General features: G+C 45.3%; 1 protein-coding gene across 3 annotated transcripts in view; it reads left to right on the top strand.

Moving 5' to 3' along the window:
* The window catches only part of LOC121549743 (nuclear receptor coactivator 2), a 226,950-nt gene that overhangs the window by 196,628 nt on the left and 10,755 nt on the right, over positions 1-19,567 (top strand). For 2 of the 3 annotated variants that reach the window (XM_041861597.2, XM_041861598.2), the window contains exons 18-19: positions 4,823-4,900; positions 5,470-5,983. In XM_041861597.2, coding sequence (XP_041717531.1) covers positions 4,823-4,900; positions 5,470-5,983 — 592 coding nt within the window. Of the gene's footprint in view, positions 1-4,822; positions 4,901-5,469; positions 6,387-19,567 lie in introns of those variants that run through there. The other variant, XM_045210411.1, reaches the window with a different exon arrangement.

Here is a 19,567-nt window from a genome sequence, read left to right as displayed (position 1 = left end):
AACTGGACACTACTAGGGTTCATATCTGACAGTAAACAGACTATTACAACTGGACACTACTAGGGTTCATATCTGACAGTAAACAGACTATTACAACTGGACACTACTAGGGTTCATATCTGACAGTAAACAGACTATTACAACTGGACACTACTAGGGTTCATATCTGACAGTAAACAGACTATTACAACTGGACACTACTAGGGTTCATATCTGACAGTAAACAGACTATTACAACTGGACACTACTAGGGTTCATATCTGACAGTAAACAGACTATTACAACTGGACACTACTAGGGTTCATATCTGACAGTAAACAGACTATTACAACTGGACACTACTAGGGTTCATATCTGACAGTAAACAGACTATTACAACTGGACACTACTAGGGTTCATATCTGACAGTAAACAGACTATTACAACTGGACACTACTAGGGTTCATATCTGACAGTAAACAGACTATTACAACTGGACACTACTAGGGTTCATATCTGACAGTAAACAGACTATTACAACTGGACACTACTAGGGTTCATATCTGACAGTAAACAGACTATTACAACTGGACACTACTAGGGTTCATATCTGACAGTAAACAGACTATTACAACTGGACACTACTAGGGTTCATATCTGACAGTAAACAGACTATTACAACTGGACACTACTAGGGTTCATATCTGACAGTAAACAGACTATTACAACTGGACACTACTAGGGTTCATATCTGACAGTAAACAGACTATTACAACTGGACACTACTAGGGTTCATATCTGACAGTAAACAGACTATTACAACTGGACACTACTAGGGTTCATATCTGACAGTAAACAGACTATTACAACTGGACACTACTAGGGTTCATATCTGACAGTAAACAGACTATTACAACTGGACACTACTAGGGTTCATATCTGACAGTAAACAGACTATTACAACTGGACACTACTAGGGTTCATATCTGACAGTAAACAGACTATTACAACTGGACACTACTAGGGTTCATATCTGACAGTAAACAGACTATTACAACTGGACACTACTAGGGTTCATATCTGACAGTAAACAGACTATTACAACTGGACACTACTAGGGTTCATATCTGACAGTAAACAGACTATTACAACTGGACACTACTAGGGTTCATATCTGACAGTAAACAGACTATTACAACTGGACACTACTAGGGTTCATATCTGACAGTAAACAGACTATTACAACTGGACACTACTAGGGTTCATATCTGACAGTAAACAGACTATTACAACTGGACACTACTAGGGTTCATATCTGACAGTAAACAGACTATTACAACTGGACACTACTAGGGTTCATATCTGACAGTAAACAGACTATTACAACTGGACACTACTAGGGTTCATATCTGACAGTAAACAGACTATTACAACTGGACACTACTAGGGTTCATATCTGACAGTAAACAGACTATTACAACTGGACACTACTAGGGTTCATATCTGACAGTAAACAGACTATTACAACTGGACACTACTAGGGTTCATATCTGACAGTAAACAGACTATTACAACTGGACACTACTAGGGTTCATATCTGACAGTAAACAGACTATTACAACTGGACACTACTAGGGTTCATATCTGACAGTAAACAGACTATTACAACTGGACACTACTAGGGTTCATATCTGACAGTAAACAGACTATTACAACTGGACACTACTAGGGTTCATATCTGACAGTAAACAGACTATTACAACTGGACACTACTAGGGTTCATATCTGACAGTAAACAGACTATTACAACTGGACACTACTAGGGTTCATATCTGACAGTAAACATACTATTACAACTGGACACTACTAGGGTTCATATCTGACAGTAAACAGACTATTACAACTGGACACTACTAGGGTTCATATCTGACAGTAAACAGACTATTACAACTGGACACTACTAGGGTTCATATCTGACAGTAAACAGACTATTACAACTGGACACTACTAGGGTTCATATCTGACAGTAAACAGACTATTACAACTGGACACTACTAGGGTTCATATCTGACAGTAAACAGACGATTACAACTGGACACTACTAGGGTTCATATCTGACAGTAAACAGACTATTACAACTGGACACTACTAGGGTTCATATCTGACAGTAAACAGACTATTACAACTGGACACTACTAGGGTTCATATCTGACAGTAAACAACATGCTATTACAACTGGACACTACTAGGGTTCATATCTGACAGTAAACAGACTATTACAACTGGACACTACTAGGGTTCATATCTGACAGTAAACAGACTATTACAACTGGACACTACTAGGGTTCATATCTGACAGTAAACAGACTATTACAACTGGACACTACTAGGGTTCATATCTGACAGTAAACAGACTATTACAACTGGACACTACTAGGGTTCATATCTGACAGTAAACAGACTATTACAACTGGACACTACTAGGGTTCATATCTGACAGTAAACAGACTATTACAACTGGACACTACTAGGGTTCATATCTGACAGTAAACAGACTATTACAACTGGACACTACTAGGGTTCATATCTGACAGTAAACAGACTATTACAACTGGACACTACTAGGGTTCATATCTGACAGTAAACAGACTATTACAACTGGACACTGCTAGGGTTCATATCTGACAGTAAACAGACTATTACAACTGGACACTACTAGGGTTCATATCTGACAGTAAACAGACTATTACAACTGGACACTACTAGGGTTCATATCTGACAGTAAACAACAGACTATTACAACTGGACACTACTAGGGTTCATATCTGACAGTAAACAGGCTATTACAACTGGACACTACTAGGGTTCATATCTGACAGTAAACAGACTATTACAACTGGACACTACTAGGGTTCATATCTGACAGTAAACAACAGACTATTACAACTGGACACTACTAGGGTTCATATCTGACAGTAAACAGACTATTACAACTGGACACTACTAGGGTTCATATCTGACAGTAAACAGACTATTACAACTGGACACTACTAGGGTTCATATCTGACAGTAAACAGACTATTACAACTGGACACTACTAGGGTTCATATCTGACAGTAAACAGACTATTACAACTGGACACTACTAGGGTTCATATCTGACAGTAAACAGACTATTACAACTGGACACTACTAGGGTTCATATCTGACAGTAAACAGACTATTACAACTGGACACTACTAGGGTTCATATCTGACAGTAAACAGACTATTACAACTGGACACTACTAGGGTTCATATCTGACAGTAAACAGACTATTACAACTGGATATCATATAACCTCCCAGTGAGGCCAGATCGATATCTGTTGCATGGAGGTTAGTGCAACTGGTCTTGGGCTTGACATTTTCGCAGGTTATCACTGTGGACTTGACATTTTGGCAGGTTATCACTGTGGGCTTGACATTTTGGAAGGTTATCACTGTGGGCTTGACATTTTAGCAGGTTATCACTTTGGGCTTGGCATTTTGGCAGGGTATCACTGTGGACTTGACATTTTGGAAGGTTATCACTGTGGGCTTGACATTTTGAAAGGTTATCACTGTGGGCTTGACATTTTAGCAGGTTATCACTTTGGGCTTGGCATTTTGGCAGGTTATCACTGTGGACTTGACATTTTGGAAGGTTATCACTGTGGGCTTGACATTTTGAAAGGTTATCACTGTGGGCTTGACATTTTAGCAGGTTATCACTTTGGGCTTGGCATTTTGGCAGGGTATCACTGTGGGCTCGACATTTTGTCAGGTTATCACGGTGGGCTTGACATTTTGTCATGTTATCGCTGTGGGCTTGACATTTTGTCATGTTATCGCTGTGGGCTTGACATTTGTCAGGTTATCACTGTGGGCTTGACATTTTGTCAGGTTATCACTCTGGGCTTGAAATATTTTGTCAAGTTATCACAGTGGGCTTGACATTTTGGCAGGTTATCACTGTGGGCTTGACATTTTGGCAGGTTATCACTGTGGGCTTGAGATGTTGGCAGGTTGTCACTGTGGGTTTGACATGTTGGCAGGTTATCACTGTGGGCTTGACATGTTGGCAGGTTATCACTGGGCTTGACATGTTGTCAGGTTATCGCTGCGGGCTTGACATGTTGCCAGGTTATCACTGCGGGATTGACATTTTGCCAGGTTTTCACTGTGGGCTTGACATGTTGTCAGGTTATCACTGTGGGCTTGACATTTTTGCAGGTTATCACTTTGGGCTTGACATTTTAGCAGGTTATCACTGTGGGCTTGACATGTTGTCAGGTTATCACTGTGGGCTTGACATTTTTGCAGGTTATCACTTTGGGCTTGACATTTTAGCAGGTTATCACTGTGGGCTTGACATGTTGTCAGGTTATCACTGTGGGCTTGACATTTTTGCAGGTTATCACTTTGGGCTTGACATTTTAGCAGGTTATCACTGTGGGCTTGACATTTTGGCAGGTTATCACTGTGGGCTTGACATGTTGTCAGGTTATCACTGTGGGCTTGACATTTTGGCAGGTTATCACTGTGGGCTTGACATGTTGTCAGGTTATCACTGTGGGCTTGACATTTTGGCAGGTTATCACTGTGGGCTTGCCATTTTGGCAGGTTATCACTGTGGGCTTGCTGTTTGCGTATGATGGTTGAATAGCAAGGTGGTCTTTGTGCGCTGGCTCCCACCTGCAGGTTAATCAGTGGAATGACAAGGAATTATACAAATTCATGTATCATCATTGTCTAGCTAGCTAGTAGGCTAGCTACTCATTTCCAAGTGTTTTTGTTAACGTACCTGTTAACCTGTTCTCCTCAGAACCGCCAGCCTATGATGAACCAGATGAGTGGTGTGTCCAATATGAACCTACCTCTACAGTCCAACAATCCCAACCAGGTAGTTTACGGAGATTATATATCAATATGAACCTACCTCTACAGTCCATCAACCCCAACCAGGTAGTTTACTGAGATTATATATCAATATGAACCTACCTCTACAGTCCATCAACCCCAACCAGGTAGTTTACTGAGATTATATATCAATATGAACCTACCTCTACAGTCCATCAACCCCAACCAGGTAGTTTACTGAGATTATATATCAATATGAACCTACCTCTACAGTCCATCAACCCCAACCAGGTAGTTTACTGAGATTATATATCAATATGAACCTACCTCTACAGTCCATCAACCCCAACCAGGTAGTTTACTGAGATTATATATCAATATGAACCTACCTCTACAGTCCATCAACCCCAACCAGGTAGTTTACTGAGATTATATATCAATATGAACCTACCTCTACAGTCCAACAACCCCAACCAGGTAGTTTACTGAGATTCTCACATAGTAACGGAATATGATAGAAATGCCAGTAATTTAATTCAGCATAACATTTTTGTAGTAAATGTTGTAGAAAGAACATTTTAGTTAAATCTCTCTCTCCCCCTCTCCCTCCAGGGGACCATCAATGCTCAGATGTTAGCCCAGCGGCAGCGGGAGCTGCTCAGTAACCACCTCAGACAGCGCCAGCTGGAGCTCCAGAGACAACAACAACAACAACAACAACAACAAATCACGGTGCAGCAGCAGCAGCAGAGGAACATGGTGATGAGAGCCCAGGGACTCAACCTACCTCCCAATATGGCCGCCGCCAACATGGCCGCAGCTGCTGCAAGTGGCCTATCAGGAGGGCTGAGTAACCCCCGGATCCCCCAGACCAACAACCCCCAGCAGTCCCCCTACCCGCCCAGCTACGGTACCAGTACAGGCCCAGGCCTGGCTTCACCCCCTCTTCCTCCTCACCCCTCTACCAGCCCCTTCTCCTCCCCCCTCTCCCCCAGCCTGCCCTCCACTCTCCACGCCCTGCATGGCTGTACCTCCTCCCAGATGATGATGGGGGGTGCAGGACAGTTTGGGGCCGTAGTCAGCCCTCATATACAGCAGCTCAGTGCCTTTCAGTTCCCAAACTCAGGTACCTACTGCCTTGTGTTGGTGTGTGTGTGTGTGTGTGTGTGTGTGTGTGTGTGTGTGTGTGTGTGTGTGTGTGTGTGTGTGTGTGTGTGTGTGTGTGTGTGTGTGTGTGTGTGTGTGTGTGTGTGTGAGGGTTGGGTGGTATACCGTATATACTATATACCGGGGTATTCATATATCGTCAATATACTTTTTAAGTAAATACCTGCAGTCAACGTGTTCAATACGTTAGGAGATAAAGCGGATTGCGTTCTTCATTTCACCGGTCACATTATTTAACATTATGAAGCTTACCGTAGATCCCCAGAACAGTTGAGCCAGTCACATGTTTGTTGTGAAGAGCACATTGGGAGAGAGCGGGAGCTGGTGAGTCCACAGCGTTCTACAGTACAGTGTGAATACTGTGTGTGGGGGGGGAGATACTGTGTGAATAGTGTGTGTGTGTGGGGGGGTACTGTGTGAATACTGTGTGTGTGTGGGGTACTGTGTGAATACTGTGTGTGTGTGGGGGGGATACTGTGTGAATACTGTGTGTGTGTGTGGGGGGGGGTACTGTGTGAATACTGTGTGTGTGTGGGGGTACTGTGTGAATACTGTGTGTGTGGGGGGCGATACTGTGTGAATAGTGTGTGTGTGTGGGGGGTACTGTGTGAATACTGTGTGTGTGTGGGGGGATACTGTGTGAATACTGTGTGTGTGGGGGGGGTACTGTGTGAATACTGTGTGTGTGGGGGGATACTGTGTGAATACTGTGTGTGTGTGGGGGGTACTGTGTGAATACTGTGTGTGTGTGGGGTACTGTGTGAATACTGTGTGTGTGGGGGGGAGATACTGTGTGAATAGTGTGTGTGTGGGGGGGGGGGGTACTGTGTGAATACTGTGTGTGTGGGGGTACTGTGTGAATACTGTGTGTGTGTGGGGGGGATACTGTGTGAATACTGTGTGTGTGGGGGGGTACTGTGTGAATACTGTGTGTGTGTGGGGGGATACTGTGTGAATACTGTGTGTGGGGGGGATACTGTGTGAATACTGTGTGTGTGTGGGGGATACTGTGTGAATACTGTGTGTGTGTGGGGGGGTACTGTGTGAATACTGTGTGTGGGGGGATACTGTGTGAATACTGTGTGTGTGGGGGGATACTGTGTGAATACTGTGTGTGTGGGGGGTACTGTGTGAATACAGTGTGTGTGGGGGGATACTGTGTGAATACGGTGTGTGTGGGGGGATACTGTGTGAATACTGTGTGTGTGGGGGGATACTGTGTGAATACTGTGTGTGTGTGGGGGGGGTACTGTGTGAATACTGTGTGTGTGTGGGGGAATACTGTGTGAATACTGTGTGTGTGTGGGGGTACTGTGTGAATACTGTGTGTGTGGGGGGGGATACTGTGTGAATACTGTGTGTGTCTGGGGGGTACTGTGTGAATACGGTGTGTGTGGGGGGGATACTGTGTGAATACTGTGTGAATACTGTGTGGGTGTGGGGCGGGTACTGTGTGAATACTGTGTGTGTGGGGGGGAGATACTGTGTGAATAGTGTGTGTGTGTGGGGGGGGTACTGTGTGAATACTGTGTGTGTGTGGGGGGGATACTGTGTGAATACTGTGTGTGTGTGGGGGGGTACTGTGTGAATACTGTGTGTGTGGGGGGGGATACTGTGTGAATACTGTGTGTGTGGGGGGGGTACTGTGTGAATACTGTGTGTGTGTGGGGTACTGTGTGAATACTGTGTGTGTGGGGGAGATACTGTGTGAATAGTGTGTGTGTGTGGGGGGGTACTGTGTGAATACTGTGTGTGTGTGGGGTACTGTGTGAATACTGTGTGTGTGGGGGGGATACTGTGTGAATACTGTGTGTGGGGGGGGATACTGTGTGAATACTGTGTGTGTGTGGGGGGGATACTGTGTGAATACTGTGTGTGTGTGGGGGGGTACTGTGTGAATACTGTGTGTGTGGGGGGATACTGTGTGAATACTGTGTGTGGGGGGGGGATACTGTGTGAATACTGTGTGTGTGTGGGGGTACTGTGTGAATACAGTGTGTGTGGGGGGATACTGTGTGAATACGGTGTGTGGGGGGATACTGTGTGAATACTGTGTGTGTGGGGGGGGATACTGTGTGAATACTGTGTGTGTGTGGGGGGGTACTGTGTGAATACTGTGTGTGTGTGGGGGGGAATACTGTGTGAATACTGTGTGTGTGTGGGGGGGGTACTGTGTGAATACTGTGTGTGTGGGGGGGGATACTGTGTGAATACTGTGTGTGTGTGGGGGGGTACTGTGTGAATACGGTGTGTGTGGGGGGGATACTGTGTGAATACTGTGTGAATACTGTGTGGGTGTGGGGGGGATACTTTGTGAATACTGTGTGAATACTGTGTGTGTGGGGGGATACTGTGTGAATACTGTGTGTGTGTGGGGGTACTGTGTGAATACTGTGTGTGTGGGGGGGGGAGAGATACTGTGTGTGTGGGGGGGGATACTGTGTGTGGGGGGGGGATACTGTGTGAATACTGTTTGTGTGGGGGGGGTACTGTGTGAATACAGTGTGTGTGGGGGGATACTGTGTGAATACTGTGTGTGTGTGGGGGGGGTACTATGTGAATACTGTGTGTGGGGGGGGTACTGTGTGAATACTGTGTGTGGGGGATACTGTGTGAATACTGTGTGTGGGGGGAGTACTGTGTGAATACAGTGTGTGTGGGGGGGATACTGTGTGATTACTGTGTGTGTGTGTGGGGGGGGATACTGTGTGAATACTGTGTGTGTGGGGGGGATACTGTGTGAATACAGTGTGTGTGGGGGGGGGGGGTACTGTGTGAATACTGTGTGTGTGGGGGGGAGAGATACTGTGTGAATACTGTGTGTGTGGGGGGGATACTGTGTGAATAATGTGTGTGTGGGGGGGATACTATGTGAATTCTGTGTGTGGGGGGGTACTGTGTGAATACTGTGTGTGTGGGGGGAGATACTGTGTGAATACTGTATGTGGGTGGGTGGGATACTGTGTGAATACTGTGAGTGTATGGGGGGGTACTGTGTGAATACTGTGTGTGTGTGGGGGGGATACTGTGTGAATACTGTGTGTGGGGGAGAGATACTGTGTGAATACTGTGTGTGTGGGGGGGATACTGTGTGAATACTGTGTGAATACTGTGTGTGTGGGGGGGAGATACTGTGTGAATACTGTGTGTGTGTGGGGGGGGTACTGTGTGAATACTGTGTGTGTGGGGGGGAGATACTGTGTGAATACTGTATGTGGGTGGGGGGAATACTGTTTGAATACTGTATGTGGGTGGGGGGGATACTGTGTGAATACTGTGTGTGTGGGGGGGATACTGTGTGAATACTGTGTGTGTGTTGGGGGGTACTGTGTGAATACTGTGTGTGTGTGGGGGGGTACTGTGTGAATACTGTGTGTGTGTGGGGGAATACTGTGTGAATACTGTGTGTGTGTGGGGGGTACTGTGTGAATACTGTGTGTGTGGGGGGGATACTGTGTGAATACTGTGTGTGTGTGGGGGTACTGTGTGAATACGGTGTGTGTGGGGGATACTGTGTGAATACTGTGTGAATACTGTGTGGGTGTGGGGGGGATACTTTGTGAATACTGTGTGAATACTGTGTGTGTGGGGGGGATACTGTGTGAATACTGTGTGTGTGTGGGGGGTACTGTGTGAATACTGTGTGTGTGGGGGGAGAGATACTGTGTGAATACTGTGTGTGTGTGGGGGGGGATACTGTGTGTGGGGGGGATACTGTGTGAATACTGTTTGTGTGGGGGGGATACTGTGTGAATACTGTTTGTGTGGGGGGGGTACTGTGTGAATACTGTGTGTGTGGGGGGAGATACTGTGTGAATACTGTATGTGGGTGGGGGGGATACTGTGTGAATACTGTGTGTGTGGGGGGTACTGTGTGAATACTGTGTGAGGGGGGATACTGTGTGAATACTGTTTTTGTGTGGGGGGAGTACTGTGTGAATACAGTGTGTGTGGGGGGATACTGTGTGATTACTGTGTGTGTGTGTGGGGGGATACTGTGTGAATACTGTGTGTGTGGGGGGATACTGTGTGAATACAGTGTGTGTGTGGGGGGTACTGTGTGAATACTGTGTGTGTGGGGGAGAGATACTGTGTGAATACTGTGTGTGTGGGGGGGATACTGTGTGAATAATGTGTGTGTGGGGGGGATACTATGTGAATACTGTGTGTGGGGGGGTACTGTGTGAATACTGTGTGTGTGGGGTGGGGAGATACTGTGTGAATACTGTATGTGGGTGGGGGGGATACTGTGTGAATACTGTGAGTGTATGGGGGGTACTGTGTGAATACTGTGTGTGTGGGGGGATACTGTGTGAATACTGTGTGTGGGGGGGAGAGATACTGTGTGAATACTGTGTGTGTGGGGGGGGATACTGTGTGAATACTGTGTGAATACTGTGTGTGTGGGGGGGAGATACTGTGTGAATACTGTGTGTGTGTGGGGGGGTACTGTGTGAATACTGTGTGTGTGTGGGGGGGATACTGTGTGAATACTGTGTGTGGGGGGGAGAGATACTGTGTGAATACTGTGTGTGTGGGGGGGATACTGTGTGAATACTGTGTGAATACTGTGTGAATACTGTGTGAATACTGTGTGTGTGGGGGGGAGATACTGTGTGAATACTGTGTGTGTGTGGGGGTACTGTGTGAATACTGTGTGTGTGGGGGAGATACTGTGTGAATACTGTATGTGGGTGGGGGAATACTGTTTGAATACTGTATGTGGGTGGGGGGGATACTGTGTGAATACTGTGTGTGGGGGGGGATACTGTGTGAATACTGTGTGTGTGTTTGGGGGGGGTACTGTGTGAATGTGTGTGTGGGGGGGAGATACTGTGTGAATACTGTGTGTGTGGGGGGAGATACTGTGTGAATACTGTATGTGGGTGGGGGGGATACTGTGTGAATACTGTGAGTGTGTGGGGGGGTACTGTGTGAATACTGTGTGTGTGGGGGGGAATACTGTGTGAATACTGTGTGTGTGGGGGGGGATACTGTGTGAAAACCGTGTGTGTGGGGGGATACTGTGTGAATACTGTGTGGGGGGGAATACTGTGTGAATACTGTGTGTGGGGGGGATACTGTGTGAATACTGTGTGCGTGTGGGGGGGATACTGTTTGAATACTGTGTGTGTAGAAGGGGTATACTGTGTGAATACTGTGTGTGGGGGGTACTGTGTGAATACTGTGTGTGTGGGGGGGATACTGTTTGAATATTGTGTGTGTTGGGGGGGATACTGTGTGAATAATGTGTGAATACTGTGTGTGTGGGGGGGAGATACTTTGTGAATACTGTGTGTGGGGGGGGTACTGTGTGAATACTGTGTGAATACTGTGTGTGTGGGGGGGAGATACTTTGTGAATACTGTGTGTAGGGGGGATGCTGTGTGAATGCTGTGTGTGTGTGGGGGGGTACTGTGTTAATACTGTGTGTGTGGGGGGGATGTACTGTGTGACTACTGTGTGTGTGTGGAGGGGATACTGTGTGAATACTGTGTGTGTGTGGGGGGATACTGTGTGAATACTGTGTGTGTGTGTGGGGGGGGTATACTGTGTGAATACTGTGTGTGTGGGGGGGGATACTGTGTGTGTGTGGGGGGGATACTGTGTGTGTGGGGGGATACTGTGTGAATACTGTGTGTGTGGGGGGGTACTGTGTGAATACTGTGTGTGTGGGGGGAGAGATACTGTGTGAATACTGTGTGTGGGGGGATACTGTGTGAATACTGTGTGTGTGGGGGATACTATGTGAATACTGTGTGTGTGTGTGGGGGGTACTGTGTGAATACTGTGTGTGTGTGGGGGGTACTGTGTGAATACTGTGTGTGGGGGGATACTGTGTGAATACTGTGTGTGTGGGGGGAGTACTGTGTGAATACGGTGTGTGTGGGGGGATACTGTTTGAATACTGTGTGAATACTGTGTGTGTGTGGGGGGGGATACTGTGTGAATACTGTGTGTGTGTGGGGGATACTGTGTGAATACAGTGTGTGTGGGGGGGGTACTGTGTGAATACTGTGTGTGTGGGGGAGAGATACTGTGTGAATACTGTGTGTGGGGGGATACTGTGTGAATACTGTGTGTGTGGGGGGATACTATGTGAATACTGTGTGTGGGGAGGTACTGTGTGAATAGTGTGTGTCTGGGGGGAGATACTGTGTGAATACTGTATGTGGGTGGGGGGATACTGTGTGAATACTGTGAGTGTATGGGGGGGTACTGTGTGAATACTGTGTGTGTGTGGGGGGGATACTGTGTGAAAACTGTGTGTGGGGGGAGAGATACTGTGTGAATACTGTGTGTGTGGGGGGGATACTATTTGAATACTGTGTTTGGGGAGGTACTGTGTGAATACTGTGTGTGTGGGGGGGAGATACTGTGTGAATACTGTATGTGGGTGGGGGGGATACTGTGTGAATACTGTGTGTGTGTGGGGGGGGTACTGTGTGAATACTGTGTGTGTGTGGGGGGGGGGGTACTGTGTGAATACTGTGTGTGGGGGGATACTGTGTGAATACTGTGTGTGTGGGGGGAGTACTGTGTGAATACGGTGTGTGTGGGGGGGATACTGTGTGAATACTGTGTGTGTGTGGGGGGAGGATACTGTGTGAATACTGTGTGTGTGTGGGGGGGATACTGTGTGAATACAGTGTGTGTGTTGGGGGGTACTGTGTGAATACTGTGTGTGTGGGGGGAGAGATACTGTGTGAATACTGTGTGTGTGGGGGGGATACTGTGTGAATACTGTGTGTGTGGGGGGGATACTATGTGAATACTGTGTGTGGGGAGGTACTGTGTGAATAGTGTGTGTCTGGGGGGGGAGATACTGTGTGAATACTGTATGTGGGTGGGGGGGGATACTGTGTGAATACTGTGAGTGTATGGGGGGGTACTGTGTGAATACTGTGTGTGTGGGGGGATACTGTGTGAATACTGTGTGTGGGGGGAGAGATACTGTGTGAATACTGTGTGTGTGGGGGGGATACTGTGTGAATACTGTGTGTGTGGGGGGGATACTGTGTGAATACTGTGTGTGTGTGTGGGGGGGTACTGTGTGAATACTGTGTGTGTGGGGGGGAGATACTGTGTGAATACTGTATGTGGGTGGGGGGGATACTGTGTGAATACTGTTTGTGGGTGGGGGGGATACTGTGTGAATACTGTGTGTGTGGGGGGGATACTGTGTGAATACTGTGTGTGTGTTTGGGGGGGTACTGTGTGAATGTGTGTGTGGGAGGGAGATACTGTGTGAATACTGTATGTGGGTAGGGGGGATACTGTGTGAATACTGTGAGTGTGTGGGGGGTACTGTGTGAATACTGTGTGTGGGGGGGTACTGTGTGAATACTGTGTGTGTGGGGGGTACTGTGTGAATACTGTGTGGGGAGGGATACTGTGTGAATACTGTGTGTGGGGGAAACTGTGTGAATACTGTGTGCGGGGGATACTGTGTGAATACTGTGTGCGTGTGGGGTGGATACTGTTTGAATACTGTGTGTGTAGAAGGGGTATACTGTGTGAATACTGTGTGTGGGGGGGTACTGTGTGAATACTGTGTGTGTGGGGGGGATACTGTTTGAATAGTGTGTGTGTTGGGGGGGATACTGTGTGAATAATGTGTGAATACTGTGTGTGTGGGGGGGTACTGTGTGAATACTGTGTGAATACTGTGTGTGTGGGGGGGAGATACTTTGTGAATACTGTGTGGGGGGGGGATGCTGTGTGAATGATGTGTGTGTGGGGGGATACTGTGTGAAAACTGTGTGTGTGGGGGGGATACTGTGTGAATACTGTGTGTGGGGGGTACTGTGTGAATACTGTGTGTGGGGGGGGTACTGTGTGAATACTGTGTGTGGGGGATACTGTGTGAATACTGTGTGTGTGGGGGGATACTGTGTGAATACTGTGTGTGGGGGGGGATACTGTGTGAATACTGTGTGTGTGGGGGGATACTGTGTGAATACTGTGTGTGGGGGGTACTGTTTGAATACTGTGTGTGGGGGGTACTGTGTGAATACTGTGTGTGTGGGGGGGATGTACTGTGTGACTACTGTGTGTGTGGGGGGATACTGTGTGAATACTGTGTGTGTGGGGGAGATACTGTGTGAATACTGTGTGTGTGGGGGAGATAATGTGTAAATACCGTGTGTGTGGGGGGGTACTGTGTGAATACTGTGTGTGGGGGGTACTGTGTGAATACTGTGTGTGTAGGGGGGATACTGTGTGAATACTGTGTGTGTGGGGGGGATACTGTGTGAATACTGTGTGTGTGGGGGAGATACTGTGTGAATACTGTGTGTGTGGGGGAGATAATGTGTAAATACTGTGTGTTTGGGGGGGGTAATGTGTGAATACTGTGTGTGTGGGGGGGGATGCTTTGTGAATACTGTGTGTGGGGGGGATACTGTGTGAATACTGTGTGTGGGGGGGATACTGTGTGAATACTGTGTGTGTGGGGGGATACTGTGTGAATACTGTGTGTGGGGGGGATACTGTGTGAATACTGTGTGTGTGGGAGGATACTGTGTGTATGAGTGGGGGGGGTACTGTGTGAATACTGTGTGTGTGGGGGATACTGTGTGAATACTGTGTGTGTGGGGGGGATACTGTGTGAATACTGTTTGTGTGGGGGGGATACTGTGTGAATAATGTGTGTGTGGGGGGGAGATACTTTGTGAATACTGTGTGAATACTGTGTGCGTGGGGGTGGAATACTGTGTGAATTCTGTGTGAATACTGTGTGTGGGGGATACTGTGTGTGTGTGGGGGGGATACTGTGTGAATACTGTGTGTGTGGGGGGGATACTGTGTGAATAATGTGTGTGTGGGGGGGAGATACTTTGTGAATACTGTGTGAATACTGTGTGCGTGGGGGTGGAATACTGTGTGAATTCTGTGTGAATACTGTGTGTGGGGGGGATACTGTGTGTGTGTGGGGGGGATACTGTGTGAATACTGTGTGTGTGGGGGGGGTACCGTGTGAATACTGTGTGTGGGGGATACTGTGTGAATACTGTGTGTGTGGGGGGGATACTGTGTGAATACTGTGTGTGGGGGGGAGATACTGTGTGAATACTGTGTGTGTGTGTGGGGGGGTGTACTGTGTGAATACTGTGTGTGTGTGTGGGGGGGTGTACTGTGTGAATACTGTGTGTGTGTGGGGGGGACACTGTGTGAATACTGTGTGTGTGTGTGTGTGTGTCCAGCAGTGCTGAACGGTTATTTATTCATTTTTTAACAACTAATTGGTTCAATTATTTGAATTCCATTTCATTCAGTTTTTTTCTGAGAGCTCAATGCCACATTGCACACTTTCTCTAGAGATAAATCAGATCCAGCCTGAACTGTGCGATGTAGTAGGGAGTTGTAGTTTCCAACAGGCCAATATTCTACATAGTTTAGCTCAGAGAACATGGTAATTAACTACAATGACCATAATCCATTGCACGCCTACTTGCCCGGTCTGTGTTTATTTTATGCCTGCTGTGTAAAAGAGACAGAAGAATGCAGTTCTATAGAGATGAGATGATGACTTGGAACACAAACAAAAACTATGTAATGCACATAACTGAATTATTTTATTAAACTAATGTGAATAAATGATGGTTAATAAGTGATAAGCAGTAATGGGCAGTCACTACCATCATGGGACTTTTATTAATTGTTTTATTCTGTGTTGTTACAGCATTCAACCCATATAATGCATAGTGTATTTAATGTTTAAAAAAAAATAATGAATCCAAAATTGAAAACCAATGATTGTAACCGGTTCAGGGAACGGAACCGAAAACCAGAAAATAATGAAATTATTTGAGGAACAGAACCCGAAACGAAAGTGATCAGTTGAACAGAACCGTTATTTTTAAAGGCATGGGACCCGGTTAATAACGTTCTTTTACGTTCTGGGCTTTTTTTTTTCCCAGTCCCGCAAAAATTGCAAACAAAGCACCTATGCAAAGCTTCTCACTCTGTCACTCAGAAACGTATTCTGGCATCTGCCTGCCAGCTGGAAATCTTTTCCAGTGTGTGTGTGTGTAGGCTTACCCCTCCCCTCTGTAGCCTACTGACGTTGTTACAAGCATGATCCAGACGCCATGTCAAATATAGAGGTGACATTTATTCAATTTAGAGTTTGCATCCCAATATTTCACTTTATACACATCACAGAAGACTGAAATATAACAAAACTGTTTGACATAGAAACACCGGATTTTCAGCTGGTTTAGAAAAAAAAAAAAAAAAGTTTATTAATTACGAAATTATGAAAAATATTAACATTTCACCCGTGAGGGCCACTAGGTAATTTGATTGCAGGAAAGGGCTACAAATACTATAGTTATCATGTTTCACATTGGTTTATTAACTACAAAAAGGTAAGACTTGTTTTTAATTCTATTGCTGCTCTGCACACACAAGCTTGTTAGCTAGCTAGCTAACGTTTGCTCTGGTCCAACGTTAAACCAACTCGGAAGATCAAAGACGTTCAAAGTTCCTCCATAGGTATAATTCTGTGGGCCTAATTCAGATGATGATGATAACAAGATGCCCAGCGCTTCAAGGCAAGCTTCCTCCATCCTCACCCGCAAAATTCCAGTTGCATCTCGCGCCTTACACTGTGACTGGCAGCACAGTGTGTGTGTTTCTCTTTCATTATGATTAAACCATGCTGTTTCGGCAAAATACAGTTTGCTTTTTAATGACTTTCCTATACAGATTAAATGGCTTACCCGCTCCATAGCAAGCTGCTCTATCCGCACTGATTGGTGAAGTCATTTAATGTCAAGCTAAATGTAAAAATAAAAATAAAGTACTTTCAATGGTTTAAAAAGGAACAGAACGGAATGATTCTTGGTTCAAACCGGTTTAGAACATTATTTTGCTGGTCGGAACAGTGGAACGGAGGGGTTCTTCAACATTTTCAGCTCGAGACCCAAATTAGAAATGTACTGTCCTCCCGTGACCCAAATCTTCCTCCAACGACCCAAATTAAGATTATAGATGTATTCTCAAAACTCGCGACCCACCTCTCACCTGCCCAGGGCCCGCTTTGGGTCCTGACCCATAGTTTAAGAAACCCTGATTTAGGCCATAAAACATTAATTCCACTAGAGGGCAGCAGACATACATAGTTCCATATAAACTACATTTCCATTCCATGGTAGTGCTGCATTCATTGAAACATTGCCACTATGTTCTACTCACTGTATGTTACAGTGCCGTTTGCATATTTTATTGGGTCTTAGGCTGCTTGATGTTACATGTACATGTTAGTCATTTAGCAGACGCTCTTATCCAGAGTGATTTACCGGCACAATTAGGGTTAAGTGCCTTGCTCAAGGGCACATCGACAGACTTTTATAATAATAATAATAATAATAATCTTAATAAGACTTTTCACTTAGTCGGCTCGGGGATTCGAACCAGCGACCTTTCGGTTACTGGCCCATATAACTGTGAATTAGAGACTTTCCCATTATTTCATATCAATGAGATGAATATTTAATCAGGCATAAATCGTATTATAATCCCTTATTCTCCCAGTGTTGTCTGAAGTTAAGAGGTTAATCTGAAGATAATCCCATATGTTGTCGTGCAGCATCGTGTGTGTGTGTGGTGGTGTGGTTGAGCAACCCCAAAAATAAACACTCTTTTCCCTCTCTCTCTCACCAGTCGTTCCTCCACCCCTTTGACTGCTCACACAAATGTTGTGTCCAAAATGGTACCCTACATAGTGGAAAGAATATGTTGCGATTTGGGACACACACTAACATGCATGTAGTCCTCACTCCCTCCCTAATGCCTGTACACTCCCTAAACCCTAGACCACATATGTCAGAGTCAAGGCCCGCGGGCCACATCCGGCCCGCGAGAAGGTTTTTTACGGCCCCTGGGATGATCTTGATTTATTATTAGAACCGGCCCGCAGACCGCAGCAAGCCGGCAGCCCGCAGATCTTTTACACGCACCAATACTACATTTCCCACAATGCAACGGTGACGCACCGAGCAGTAGGCTGCTTCATTTCAATATTTATTGGCACAGCAGTCGTCAGCATCACAGTAAAATTAACTTTCAGATACCCATCAAAAATGGCAAAACGGAAGGTGGACACTGAGGTGTCCACCAAACAAGGTGGGAGTCGGAGTATATGTTCACGGAGGTAGCTGGAAAACCTGTGTGTCTTCTGTGTGGAGAAAGTGTGGCGGTACTGAAAGAGTATAATCTGAGACGACATTATGAAACGAAACACGCGGACAAAAACAAGAATATGGACATGGAACAAAGGCTACAAAAGGCAGAGGAATTAAAAACGAGGCCTCAAATCTCGACAGGCTCTGTTCAAAAAAGCCAAATCACAAGGCCAGGCTGCTGTCAAGGCCAGTTTTATTTTGGCAGAAGAGATCGCTAAATCAGCCCGGCCATTTACTGAGTAGGTAGTGCTGAACACCTCCACTCAATTCTGAGGATTTCCTCAGCTCAGAGCCTTACCCCGAACATTGATGAACTTGTGGAAAAGATGGGACACCACCAAGTATCACCCTCAACCTCAAACAAGTGAACATTACTGTGCAATCACATATTTAGAGTTTTTACTCAGTTCAAGTTTAAAAGTTAAAGTTTAATATTTGTTTTCACTGCATGTTACTTCTCCTTAAACAAAGTGTTGTTTTTGATTAATAGATTTTTGCACTTTATTTTATTGTATTTCAATCCAATTATATTTTAAAAATATTTCAGTTGAGTGGATGATAGAAAATTGCTATTATTGTTTTTTTTCTTTGAAGTAAATTTAGCCCACTTTTGCTAAAATAGAAAATATAGGCTACTGATGGTGCCTTGAATACCGGTTTCTTTCATTTAATGTTCATGTTATGGGGATTTTTATATAAAGGAAATTTGTCTTTTGTGTCTGTTGAAAATTAAAGATTACTGACAGAGCCATAAGAAAATATTGCTTTATTTATCTGATCATATTGGAATATATTTGTTAGGTTTTCAGTAGGTTCAATTAGGTTCACTAGACTATATGCGTCATTTAAAAAATTTTCAATGAACATTCGAACAGTCCGGCCCTCGGCTTGTAGCTAAATTTTTTATTTGGCCCTCCGTCCATTTGACTTTGACACCCCTGCCCTAGACCATTAACACATGACCTCGATCATAACTGTTTAGACTTTGATATTCTTAATGAGTCTTTCAACGTGTTTAAACGCGTAATAGGTAAACGATTTAAAGGACATTGTATTCTACCAAACAGATAATAACTGATATAATTGGTCATTTTCAATCATTAGTTGTTTTATGTTGGAAGTGTGTATGGACATTGTGTTTGTGACTGTATGTACTCTAATGTACTATAATAATGAATTAAACCTGTAATGCTAACTGCTAACTGCTAACTGCTAACTTCCCCTATAGATTACTAGAGTAAATGTAAACATCAAGTTCCTCAGGGACCTACACGCATCAGGATCAGTTTGAAAATATATTCCAGGGACAAAGTAGCACTCACTGTAGCACTTTGCGATTGTCTTTCAAGAAA

The sequence above is a fragment of the Coregonus clupeaformis genome, chromosome 34 (assembly GCF_020615455.1).
Source record: "Coregonus clupeaformis isolate EN_2021a chromosome 34, ASM2061545v1, whole genome shotgun sequence".
NCBI lineage: Eukaryota > Metazoa > Chordata > Actinopteri > Salmoniformes > Salmonidae > Coregonus > Coregonus clupeaformis.
Note: the sequence above shows the minus strand (reverse complement) of the source record. Positions and strands in the feature narration are given on the sequence as shown.